Source organism: Arachis ipaensis, chromosome B03, assembly GCF_000816755.2.
Source record: "Arachis ipaensis cultivar K30076 chromosome B03, Araip1.1, whole genome shotgun sequence".
Lineage (NCBI taxonomy): Eukaryota > Viridiplantae > Streptophyta > Magnoliopsida > Fabales > Fabaceae > Arachis > Arachis ipaensis.
Window position 1 is genome coordinate 128930633 of NC_029787.2, and position 14130 is coordinate 128944762.

Genomic DNA, 14130 nt, shown 5'->3' on the forward strand with positions numbered 1-14130 from the left:
ATAATATGAGTCATGAGTTTATATAAATATTGAAAAATTTTATCTAATTCTATATCTTTTTTCTTTTTAATAATTTTAATTATGACTTTTATTTTTGTTATTTAAATTCTATCATTTTCATTCAAGTACTTTGTTAATTTTTATACATTTTAATATAAATTTTGTAATTTTTAATTTTTTTGTTTTGTATTTATTTTTTTTATTTTTTACTTTCTATAATTATTATTTTTTACTCATAAAGTAGTGGTAAAATTTAAAATTGGAGAAATGGTAGTGTGAAGTAAAATTAGAGGTTAGAGTTAAGTTATATTAGAAGATAATTTAAGAATTGTATTTAATTTTATAGAATTTAAATAATTTTGTGTGTACAAATTTATTTTTTATGAATATAATTTCAACTTTTATCTTTCATAGATAGAAATGTTGGCGTCTAAATTTTTCACGGTAAAAAATGATTATTTTTTTTTTCTAACCCCCTTAAAAATAATAATAAATAACTGTGATACCGTGATGGCTGCGAAAGCCCAACAGTGGGAATGCTGTTGTGTAGACTGTAGACTGAAATGGGAGCCCATTATACAAAGGTTGATGTCAGGGTTAATTTTAAGGCCAATTAATCTTAAATCCGATACATGTCGCTGCTAAATGTAGTGTGTATGAGACTCTGAGCCAATACCAAAAAGAGAGTATAATGATCAAGCACAAGGATTGTTCGCGGCTAGAGGAAGGACTAATGAAAGAGGAAAAGGTAATAAGCGTGGAAAGTCTAGGCCAAAATCTAAACCTCACGCAGAGAAAACATGCTTTAAATGTGGTGATGGTGGACATTTCAAAGCAAATTGTCTAAATAAGAAGATAACTTTCAAGAAACAGAACAACGACAACCCAAAAGAAAAGCAAGAAGCAAGCTACGTCTCAAATGATGAGGAAGATTGTTACTCTGTGACAGAACAATCTTATGAAATCTTCGATAAGTGGATTCTTGATTCAGGAGCCTCTCACCATATGTGTCCAAATAGGAAGTGGTTTACTACCTATGAAAGCATAAATGGTGGCACAGTTTTAATGGGAAATGATCATGCTTGTAAAACTGTGGGGTTGGGTACTGTAAGAATCAAGATGCATGATGGTGTCGTAAGAACCTTAAAGGATGTGAGACATATTCCAGACTTGCAGAAAAATCTGATCTCCATAGGTTTGTTGGAGAAAAATGGTTGCAAAATAGTTGCGAAAAATGGGGTACTGAAAGTTGTTCGTGGTTCTTTGGTAGTGATGAAAGGAGTTCGTCACGGTAATCTTTATTTTCTTTTGGGGACAACGGTTATAGGTGAGTTAGCAGTTGGAATCGGTGGAAGTAGAGATCAAACAGATTGCACGAGAATATGGCACATGCGGCTTGGACATATGTCAGAGAAAGGTCTATCATTGCTTTGTGGACAAGGTTTGCTGAAGAATATGAAGAAACTACAAATGGAATTTTGTGAGCATTGTGTGTATGGAAAGGCACATAGGGTGAAGTTTTCTACAAGCAAGCATAAAAGCAGAGGGTTGTTAGACTACGTGCATACTGATGTTTGGGGCCCGGCTAAAGTTACTTCCAAGGGTGGTTCCAGGTATTTTGTTACTTTTGTTGATGATTATTCCAGGTATGTTTGGATTTACTTCCTCAAACATAAAAATGAGGTATTCGATACGTTTAAGCGATGGAGAGCAATGGTTGAAAACCGAACAGGTAGGAAGCTGAAAACTCTACGATCTGATAATGGCACAGAGTACACGGATAGGGCTTTCAAGGAGTTCTGTGACCGAGAAGGCATTACAAGACACTGGACAGTTAGAGAAACACCACAACAGAATGGAGTCGCCGAACGACTGAATCGTACGCTACTTGAGAAGGCAAGGTGTATGCGCTCTAATTCCGGGCTAGGCAGAGAATGTGGGCAGAATCGGTTGCTACAGCTTGCTACATAGTGAATCGATCCCCACATTCTTCTCTAGATGGAAACACACCTTATAAGGTATGGTCAGGGGAACATGCAGATTACGAGAAATTCAGAGTCTTTGGATGCACAGCCTATTATAATGTCAAAGATAATAAGCTTGATGATAGAGCTAAGAAGGCAATCTTTTTGGGGTATCCAAGAGGGGTTCAAGGCTATCGCCTTTGGAGTGTAAATGATTCTAAATTTGTAATTAACAAGGATGTTACCTTTGATGAACGATCTATGGTAGCTTTGTCTAAAGATGTGGTGCCAGATGATGGTGATGTTGGAAAAACTTCAAATACTCAAGTGGTGGAGATAGAGTCTAAATACCAATAAATAGACTCTAATAATATTCAGGTGGAGCATCCTAATGCTACTCGAGATGACGCAGAGGATGAACTTGATCATGAGGAAATTCAGCGAGAAAATGCACATGCATTACAACAGCAGCAACAGGATTCTTTGGCATCTACTAGGCCAAAGAGAAATTATAAATTTGTTCAGAAGTTCGGGTCAGACAAGCCTTTGAGACATTATGGGCAGCTAAACTTGGTAGATTATGCACTCTCAGTGGAGGATGATGAGCCGGTCACCTTCAAACATGCTATCAAAGACAAAGATAGAGAGAGTTGGTTGGTCGCTATGGAGGAAGAGATGCAATCTCTTCATAAGAACAAGACATGAGATGTGGTCCCATTATCCGTGGGAAAGACTGCAATTGGTTGTAAGTGGGTGTATAAAAGAAAAGAAGATCCTACTAAGTCAGATGATACAAGATTCAAAGCTAGGTTAGTAGCAAAGGGATTTGCACAGAAAGAAGGTGTTGATTACAATGAGATATTTTCTCCAGTGGTGAAACACACTTCCATACGGGTGCTTTTAAGTCTTGTCGCTCATGGTGATCTTGAGTTGGAACAACTAGACGTGAAGACTGCATTCTTACACGGTGACTTAGAGGAAAAAATCTACATGTATCAACCTGAGGGTTTCAAGGTTGAGGGTAAAGAAAGTCAGGTATGTCGCTTGAGGAAATCGCTATATGGATTGAAACAATCTCCTCGGCAATGGTATAAGCGATTTGACTTCTTTATGTTAAAACAAGGTTTTTCCAAAAGTAATTATGATTGTTGTGTATACATTCGTAAGCTTCCTGGAGGTGATTATATCTATCTTCTATTGTATGTGGATGACATGCTTATTGCCTCTAAGAGCAAGGTAGAGATAGATATGTTAAAGGTTCAACTTGGTAAAGAATTTGAAACAAAAGACTTGGGTGCTGCACGAAAAATATTAGGCATGGAAATTAAAAGGGAGAGATCAAGCCAAAAATTGTTCTTGAGCCAAAGAGGATACATTGAGCGCGTCATTGAAAGATTTGAAATGAAAAATGCTAAATCAGTGGTAACGCCGTTGGCTCCACATTTTAGGCTCTCTGGTAAACAATCTCCCACAACATCAGAGGATAAGGCTTACATGAAAAATGTACCTTATGCTAGTGCAGTCGGTAGCCTAATATATGCTATGGTATGTACACGCCCAGATATTTCAAAGGCAGTAAGTGTTGTTAGCAGGTTCATGGCAAACCCGGGTAAGGCACACTGGGAAGCAATCAAGTGGATATTAAGAAACTTGAAGGGCACCATTGACACAGGTTTATGCTTTAGTGGAAAATCATGTCAAATCAGCGGCTTTGTTGATTCTGATTATGCTGGTGATCTAGATAGAAGACGTTCTACGACTGGTTATGTATATAAAATACATGGTGCTCCAGTTAGTTGGCGATCGATGTTACAAGCTACAGTGACACTATCTACTACAGAGGCTGAGTACATGGCAGTAGCAGAAGGGGTGAAAGAAGCATTGTGGCTAAGAGGTCTTCTAGATGATTTGAGGTTGAAGCAAGATTGCGTGGATCTGAATTGTGATAGTCAAAGTGAAATTTATTTGGCTAAAAATCAGATTCATCATGCTCGTACCAAGCATATTGATGTTAGATATCACTTCGTGCGTGATGTTATGGAGAAAGGTGACATTTCTCTTGTAAAAGTACATACAGATGAAAATTCCGCTGACATGTTGACTAAAATGGTGTCAGGAAGCAAGTTCCAACACTGTTTGAAATTGCTTAATATTGTTCCATGTTAGGCAGTCATTGTCAAATGATGCAACCGAATACAAATACTATTCTTTGATCGTCCAAAATTTACATAGATTTCAAATTGTGAACGAGGTGGAGAATTGTGAGGGAGAGAGAAAGAAAAGGAAGGCTAAGAGTTATTATAGGAAGGTTTTATTTCTATCCGTTGAAATTATAGCATATAACCACTATATAAACGTTTGTAGAATTTCAATTCAATTATCATCAACAATAACAACTACATTCACATCTTCTTTTCATATTATTATTATTATTTTAGAGAACAATTTAAAATTTAGTTAGCTTTTAAGTGAATGATTAAATAGAAATATTATTTCGCAACTTGTAAAAAACTCACTTGCAAAAGATATTGTTGTATTAGGGACTGAGATAAATTACGCAAATCACTCAAATATAAAATCGTTACTTGTATATCCTTAAGGACATTTTTATGTAAATCGAAGCAGACAAATTTGATTTAGCACAATTTTATATAAATTGAAAGAGGAAAATTCGATTTAGTAAAGATGTATGTAAATCGAATTAGGCTCTATCGATTTATGTATGTATTGTTAGGTTTCCATATAATTTGAATTAGCCCCATTCGATTTATGCATGGTTTGTACGTTTTCAAGTAAATTGAAGTAGTCTAATTCGATTTACCTCCGTCGAGATCAATATAAATAAATCAAATTAGGGGAGGTAGATTTGCTGTAGTTTCAGTAATATATATAAATGGATGTTGGGTAATTCAATTTAGTATGGTGTAAATGTATATAAATAGATGTGGAATGTGAATTCTTCATCATAGTGAGCCCCACAATGGCTACTGATGAGAGTTTCTTAGTTTTGGTGCACTATAAAGGGTCGATTAAGAAAAAAAACGTGTTTTAGAATTAAGTTTACTGATAAGGATCCGCTTAGTGTTTTCATGAAACCTTCAACGAGTTTCAGGATACTATAATCTGAAAACTGGGGCTGCAAGGCATGAAACGGGTGGAGAGGTTATTCTACAGAATTCCGATATCCGTTTTGCGGGATGATGTGAAGTATGATTCGTTCGTCATAGACAGCGACAAAGATTTGGAAGTTCTGTCCATTGTCGTCGGTAATTCCCAGAGGTGAGGACCCCTAAGCTGTTGGCCAAGCTTGTGGATGTGGTCTCTAGTTCAAGAGGTTCTAACTGGAATTCTCTACCTTCAGCCACAGCAGTCTGCTCTAGTTCGAGGCCTGTTGGTGTCTCTTCATTTCTGCCCGTGATTGAGCCTGAGGCAGTTTTGGTGGCCTTCCCATCCTTCACTGCTGATCTAAACCGCACTCGTGACAGAGAAAGGGTTGACACTGGGCCCGTAGTTGATGTTGCGATAGCGATGGCATTGATGATGTGGTACCAGAATCCCGACAGGGTGGAGCACCGGATGGTGTGGAAGATGTATTTTGGGATGAGGATTATGATGATGTGGAGCCCGCCACGATTGCCAATGATAGCAATGATGAGGATGCGAGGAAAACTCCAGCTGGGGGTGGTGGAGCAGCTAGTTCAGGAACTCCGCAGTACCTCCCGCACTTTTATCTTTGGACTTGGATGCCATGAGACAACAGAGAGAACCTGCCCTGCCTATCGGATTTGGGACCAGAGACATACAGGATACAGGAGGACTAGTTGAGTTTCAAGTTGGTCAGCAGTTTCAGGATAAAGAGGAGGCCGTGTTGAGCGTGAGACTTACAACATCCAACGTGGGGTTGGGTATAAAGTGTTGGAATCCGATTACCGCAAGTACCATGACAAGTGTAAGTATTTCGGCAACGGATGCACATGGTTGATTCGTATCAGTCTCCGACAGCACAGAGATATTTGGGAGGTAAAACGGTACAATGGACCGCATACTTGTCTGGCTACCTCGATATCCAGTGATCACAGGAGGCTAGATTACCATGTGATCTCGGCTTTCATACTGCCTATGATTAGAGCCGATGCTGTAGTGTCGATCAAGGTACTTCAGAATGCGACAGAAGTCCATTTTGGTTTCAGACCGACTTACAGGAGGGTTTGGATGGCTAAGTAGAAGGTCGTGGCTCAGATTTACGGAGACTGGAAAGAGTCATATGATGAGTTGTCGCGATGAGTGCTAGATGTACAGATGAGATGCCGGGTAGTGTTGCAGTGTTGAGGACGAGTCCTGTGCGATTGGGTGGCCAAGTGGACGAGGAGCAAGCATATTTTCACCGGCTTTTTTGGACCTTCTCACCGTGTATTGAGGCATTCCGACATTGCAAGCCTCTGATTAGTGTCGACGGGATCCACTTGTACGGCAAATACGGTGGTACACTGCTAGTTGCGATTGCTCAGGATGGCAATTCCAATATCATTCCTGTCGCTTTCGCACTTGTGGAGGGTGAGAATGCAGAGTCGTGGTCGTTCTTCTTATCCCACCTTCGACAGCACATAACGCCTCAACCATGCATTCTAGTTATATCAGATAGGCACAACGGGATTAAGGCTGCACTAGAGGCTCCTTATGGGGGTTGGTTTCCACCTAATGTATACAGGGCATTTTGCATCCGACATGTGGCGGCGAACTGCTAGGAGGTTTCTAGTGAATGCTGCTTATGTGAATACCGAAGTCGAGTTCGACTACTGGTTTGACATCCTCCGCTCTGAAGACCTGGTCATGTGTGACTGGGCCAATCGGATTGCCTATCGGATTGACTAGACCAGCTCAGCTATCTGGACGTACGGCATGATCCTATCGTCTAACGACATACCATGATGTCTCCTCTTGCTCAAGATGCAGCAATGGGGCTGCATGACATTCAAAAAATACTCTTACAATCATAAAACTTTACAAAAGATAAATTACCTAAAACAGATCATTTACATCGAAAATTACTTTAGCCAGATTTCTATTAAACTCGCAGAATCCCTTTTGTAACATGCATTTTTATTTGTATACTCTAACACACTACTATCCTTGTATCAATACTCTAACCCCTATTTGAGATTTACAAATTCTATCAATTATAATATTCAAGTTCTAAACAATTTAATATCAGTAAGTAGCTTCTAACACACTGCTACCCATAAATCAAACCTCTAACTACTACTTGAAGTTTACACATTCTAATCATGTTAATAAACAAGTTCTAACTGATTTTAACAAAACTAACACATAGTTTATTTCTTACAGAAAATAAAATAAAATTTAAATTTTATTTTACTAACCTCGTCATGCACGCTACCAACGATATGTGCGACTCGATTCAAGCGGTAGATTCGATTTGGGTCGTCTTTCATTTTGATAGACTGCGTCACTTTCTTTGAATTTAGTGGGGTATGGGGTAGTGAAATGTAATTCAAATGAAGTGAATTTGAATTATATATAGCCACCGTACATGTAAATCGAAACAGGACAAGTAGATTTACATTGAGCATTCGTTTTTATATAAATTGAATTAGGGGAGGTAGATTTACGTAAATCGAAACCACTAAATTCGAATTACTATGGACACAAAACCTTCGGTTAATTTGAACTTCTCTTATTCAAATTACTATAAATAAGTGAAACTGCTGCGTTGCTTACTAAATCTATGGGACCTGTATCGATTTACTTAGATCTTATGTAAATTGAAATGATCTAATTCGATTTACGTGTATTTTAACTTTTTCTAGTAAATCTTGCAGCCTAATTCAAATTACTACTAGAAATTATAATTCGAATTATGGTGATTCGATTTATATAGTAATATTCTTTGGAAGATCCAGGTACCATTATATTTGCTTTGAATGACATACGTAATTTATCCATGCATTTGATTTATCTCCGTCATTTGCCCGTTGTATTAGTCAAAATTATTTTAAATGAAAGTAGCTTTTAATTTTGAGTTGTTTGTTTATATTAATAGAGAAAAAAAGGTAGAAAGAATACGAGAACGACTATGCTTAAAAGAAAAGTTGAAAAGAGAGAATGTAATATATGGGATGTTATCTTTATTAATTTGCTTAAAGATACCTGATCCTTATCGAGAGAGTAAAGTAGTAGAGTCCATATCTAAGCATATATTGTGCAAACTGCAAACAGTAACAAGTAGTAGTAGTAGTTAAAATATGTATAGGACATAAAGATACAGTGGATCATCAGAAAATTTCTGAGAGTAAAGGATCTCTACACCGTATGAATTATGAAACATTTTAGTTTACAAAGAGGAGCTGTTCCAAACTCTCCCTCTATCGGACGGAGAACGGAAGTGAAGTCGCAGGAGTTTCATTTTTATGCTCAAATCCAATCATATTTATTTGAGTTCCCAAGTTATTAATTGCAATGGCTATTAACTATACATCAATATGAGCCTCACAAATCGTATCTGAGGATGGAACCTCGGTCTTTCTCCTCTTGTGCTCTGTGGTACTTCCTCCTCTGTTATTTATTTCCTGCACATATTGAAATATTCACATGGTAATGCCAGGTGAGAACCCAATAGCAGCAGTTCATTAATGAAGGGAACAGTAAATACTATGCGTTATGTCCTCTATACAAAAATCATTGCTCAAAGTCTCAAACCCAACTAAAATGGTCCAAAGCAAATATTCCTATCATATACACCTAACTTTAGAAGAAATGAAGATTCTAAGAAAATTGTGCAACCTCACTTCGTTATCCCTTTGTCTTATTTCATTCAAGGTAAAAAGTAAGTAATGCACAAATTTGTAGTGAGTTTTTCCCCAACCAACAAATTTCAAAAATTTAATTCATCATCGCTAATTCGCTATATTCTGTCCAACTTTCTTGTTTTTCATTTCACGCATGGGAGTGAGAGTGACTAATTCTAGTAGTTCAAAGTATACGTGAAAACTATCATGCTTACAATTACTCCAAAGAAATTAAAATCTATATAATGATAATAGGAAACATACCAAGGAAGTTTAAAAGTATCTTTCCACCATCCGTGTTTCGAACCATTTGAAACAATTTTATCCAACCGTACAATGACCTGGGAAAATGTTGGCCTGACAACAGGTTCTCGATCCCAACATTCCTCAATCAACCTGCAACACCATGATAGTAAGACAAGACACCTTTACAATTAAAATGAAGATCTACCTTTTATTTACTTGAAAATTCACTCACTCTTTCAAATCCGGAGGATAATGTTTTGCTTTGACCTTGAATGGTGGTCTATTCCCTTCTAGGCACATCATTCTCAAGGCCTCATCCGCAGAGTGGTGATGGAAGGGCTGTACACCCTCAATCATCTGGGTCCATAGAAGGAATAATACAAAAGGAATTGGTATTCATTAAATTAGAACTGTATCAGGAATATTAAGGGACTACCAAATTAAGAACTCAGGAATCCTAAGGAACAACATCCCCTTAAATAGGACTATAAGGGAGACAAATGAACGTTATGAATAGATGTGAAGACAATCTTTTTTGTCAAACTCATCCCTTCCCCAACATATACCACCAATGCATAACTACTCAGTATGAACTCATGACTTTGGTTTTCATGTCAGTTGTTGATGGTGTGCTTGTCACTAGACAAAATCTCTAGCTAATGAGTAATGACCACTGAACAGCCCATAATTTTTCCACTTACGTGCATCAATTAAGTGCCAGGATCCAATTACACTCACATCCAGATGGCTTTCGCAAAGCCGGATGGTGTCCCAATTCTCAAAGCTCAAAAAACAAGAATCTCGAGAAAATCACCTTCAACATTGGCAAATCTAGTAATATAACAATTAATATATCAAAATTTTAATAGTTGGTACCTCATATAAGATGAGACCAAAAGAATATGCGTCCACGCTTCTGTCAAATACTTCATCTTTGTAAATCTCTGGAGCCAAGTACACGCCTACAATTGTTGAACCACAAGAAAAGATATATATAGATTAGCAACTCCAGTGTTCAGTAGCAGTAGTAGCATTACAAATACATTTTTCATATCTAATTTTTTTTTCTTTCTATAATTTGCAAACAATTGGATTTTCCCAAACAACATTGCACAAAGCGCCTACTATGTCAGTTACAAATGCCTCCAAATACTAATCAACTTTTAAATAGCTGTTACAAATTCAAACACTCTTAATGCATGAATGGACAACAGAAGAATGAAAACTTCCGATCAATTTGGAAGGATATGAAACCAGAGTTAAAAGATTTTGGCACTTAAAACTTACTTAAAAGGTCAATGTTGGAGACAGGCTCTGCCAGCTTTGCTTTATCAGGTGAGATATGCGATAATCTCACATTTCCAAACCCAGCTATCTTTAGTTGACCTCCATTATCCAGCAAAATATTTCTGGCACCTTACCAAAATTTCATATATTAAAGGAACAGTAATCCCAATGAGAAAATTTTAAATTAAAATGCACTTCTAAATTGTAAATAGACACCAAATTGTTTTAAATGGTCTTACTTTGGCTTTAAATCACAGTGGAGAACTGGTTCTGGTTTGCATTCATGAAGATAGTTCATTCCCCTGCTAACAATAAATTATCAAATATCTTATATAAATAACCCGGAAGAATGTTGCATAAATCTATAATCATTGAATGCATTGTAAAGACTTGTTCTGAAAGATTTCATGCAGCATAGAGTTCCTTAAAATGGTACTTGCCTAGCAATATCAAGAGAAAACCGTAGAACTTTTGATAGGGAAAGCCGGCCTTTCTTCTGAATATAGCTTGCAAGGTCACCCTGAAAATTAACATAGGTACGAGCACTGTATAGTAAGTTGGATATATGTCATCTGATGGAGATGTATTAATTCTCATGCTCCTTCTTGTTTGATACCTGCACCTTCTCTCTCCCCTTTCTCATCAAGAACACCTCTGGAAAAGAGAGAGATGAAAGAAGGGTAAGCTTACCTTAGCATGGTACTCTCTCACAATCATCATTGGTACATTTTGAGTGACAGCTCCAACAAATTGGACCACATTAGGATGCCGTACCCTTTCTAATAACGTGAGCTCGTGCTTGAAGGCATTTCTGAGTGAATTATAGAAATAATAAAAATTCAGTGCCAAGGTTAAGCAATTAAAACTATAGAAACAAAGAGCAATTTAAGTCATCAACTTGACTGGAAATCAAAAAGAAAAGTAGTAGTAAAAAATGCAGATAAACAAAATCATAGCCAAGTAGGATAAGCATAGAATGGTCCAGTTGAATCATGAGTCACAAGAAGCATATCACACACATAGACAAACAAATATGGAATATTGCTGAGATGTGTATACATACATGCTATCAGGATCTGAATAACTGTCCTTATCTAGTATCTTCACTGCAACCTTTGTGCCATTCCATTTAGCTACTTGATATACCCCCTACAAAGAGATCGATGAAAGATGAGTGATGAACTACTCAAGCTTATAAATTTAATATATAGTCATATATTGATATTTAGCTTGATCATGCAAGATGTTTGTAGATCCAGTGAACTCAGTTTCAACAAGTATTGGACAACTTCATACATAAGAAAAAGCATTAAATTGGGGAAAATAACACTATACGTTAGACGCCACCTGTATTCGTATGAAGCAAATCCAAACAACAAAAATTAACAGGTCAAATGAAAATTAAGGCGATAAATATCAAACAATCATGCTATATGTATATAAAAATTAACCATTAAATCAATCACGTATAAAATACATATTAAAAATGTATAAAACAATTTATGTATTTATACACAGCATTTTTAATACGAATTTTATCTCAGTTTTTTTTATTTACCTTCTAACTAATTATACTAAATAATTATACGGATGTTTCTACAAAAAAATTGAATCAAATTTCTACTTATGAATATAGTATGAAAAAAAAATGCTATATTTTGCCAGATTGAGACAGTTGTTTCTTTCACATCCATTTTATTAAAAATTGAACTTCTCGAAGTCAAAGTTTATTCTAAGAAATATTGAAGAAAGAAAGAGCATACCTTTGAAATTCCATCACTCTTCCGAACCTGGAGTTCTAAGGGATTGAGTTCATATTCTGGAACCTCACGAGGATTTGTAACAGTCATTGGAGTTTTCCTGGTTTTCTAACACAACAAAGATTATTCAATAAGTCTCCAAATTCGATGCAATAATTCACTTCGACCTTATTTTGCAGATACATGATATCAGTAAAACAAAGGGTATAATACCGGCACTTTTGCTCCACGGGCCTTCAGCATATAATAAACTTCTGTATTTCCATAATATTTGGCGTCAGCCGCTGCCTGCAAATCAACTCATACATTACACCTTAAATTTTTCCTCTAAAAAAAATGTTGCCGAAAATCTAATTTCTAATTTTCAGCATAATAAACGGACTCTGAGGCTCTGACATCGTGATTGATTTCAGATAGTACTATATTATTAAATTCTGGACATATTCAGATTAACTTATTTTAAATTATATAAAAACCTAAAGATAAAAATAAATAAATAAAATTATTATCCGACATTATATATTAGAAAAATGTAAATGTAAATAATTGAGCAGAGAGAAAAACAATAACAAAATTCGGAGGAAAAAAAAAAGTGCCACCAATAATAATTGCATAAGATCGCGAGTCAGAAGAGAGTGAGAATCTATCTAGTCAACTTTCTATAATCGGAAAAAGAAGATGGAAAGAAGAGAGTGAGTGTAGGAAATTACCGTGCTGCCCCAGCGATCCCGAGCGTCGATGTTAGCCTTGCGGCTGAGAAGGAGAGCGCAGACCTCAACGTGGCCCTCACAAGCGGCGATGTGAAGCGCAGTGCGTCCATCGAGATCGATGCTATTTACATCGATGCCATCGTTGAGGAGGTCCTCAACGCCCTTAACGTCACCTCTGCACGCCATGAACAGAAGCTGCATGGTGGAATCGAGGTTGTCCGGAACCGTGAGCTCTTGGTCGTCCTCCCCGTCCCTCGGCGTCACCGGACTTCGCCGGATCGGGTCGAGCGACGACTGCCTCCCGAAGCTGAACCTGAGATTGTTCCGGCGAGGGTCCAGCGACGCCTGTCTCGTGAACTGGCGGCTCATGTTCCGACGAAGCGAACCCGACGAAAATTGCCGCGATATGCCGCGCTTCAGCTGCGCGGCAATGCTCTCCATCGCGATTGACCGTCCGTCTGTCCGTTCCTTCGTTGTCTCCGGTCGATCGAACGGTTCAGATCGAAGAATCTCTCAGCCAATCAACAAATCAATCGCAGATAATAATCTCCGATTCTCTACTCTCTCTCTCTCTACATGCTTGGACTTAAAAGAGAAAATGAATGAACGAATGAATGTAACAACAATAACAACATAACAAAACCAATCTTATTCAATTCAACATTCAATGGAGTAAGGTTTTTTTAGCTGATTTAGTTGTTTATTTATTTTTTTTTATTAAAAAAGAAAGGAAAATGTTTGCGTGAGTTTGCTAATTTGGGAGGGTGAAGTTAATGAAGAAGAAGAAGAACGAATAAAAAAATAAGTAATTGAAATTCTTTTGCTTTTTTTTTTTTAAATTATATTTTGGGGCGAATGATGATTAGTTCGGCATAATGGAAAGGATGAGTTCTAATAATAATGGTGGTGACTAGAAGACACACTAGATAAAATATGCATTATCATGAGAAACGAGTATAACAACACATGTCATCTCTTTTTGCGTATCAATTACTACTTTTATTATTCTTCTTGTTATTTTTTCTAAGTAATGAGATTTTTCATTTTTAGGGATTTTTTGTTATTTTGTGCGATTGACTTTGTCAAAGGGACCCACCCAGAAACAGAAAGGACAATGGAACGACCTGTATTTCCAGGCGTTACCGTGAAAAATGGCGAGACTGTCTCAATTTTTCTGACTCTCAATTTTTTTAACGCTGTCTTGAGGTGTCACCTGATGATTTATCATTTATTTAACTATCGGAGTGCCTAATTTTACCTTTTTTTTGCAACTATTTGGAGAAGCTGACACCTGACAGGAAGGTGCAATAACGTTTTCAGTGTTCTCTATGAATAAAAGGACAATTATACGGGTCTT

At 37.0% G+C, this 14130-nt stretch overlaps 1 protein-coding gene across 1 annotated transcript; it reads right to left on the reverse strand.

Annotated features, from left to right (window-relative positions):
• On the reverse strand, positions 8096 to 13319 carry LOC107631736 (dual specificity protein kinase shkC; the record flags this gene model as incomplete). Its single annotated transcript, XM_016335275.2, is given in 12 exon segments — positions 8096 to 8551; positions 9035 to 9166; positions 9249 to 9373; positions 9893 to 9978; positions 10304 to 10425; positions 10543 to 10605; positions 10744 to 10823; positions 10994 to 11114; positions 11367 to 11452; positions 12067 to 12171; positions 12277 to 12351; positions 12774 to 13319. Coding segments are annotated over 12 exon segments (1443 nt in total). The 3' UTR covers positions 8096 to 8544.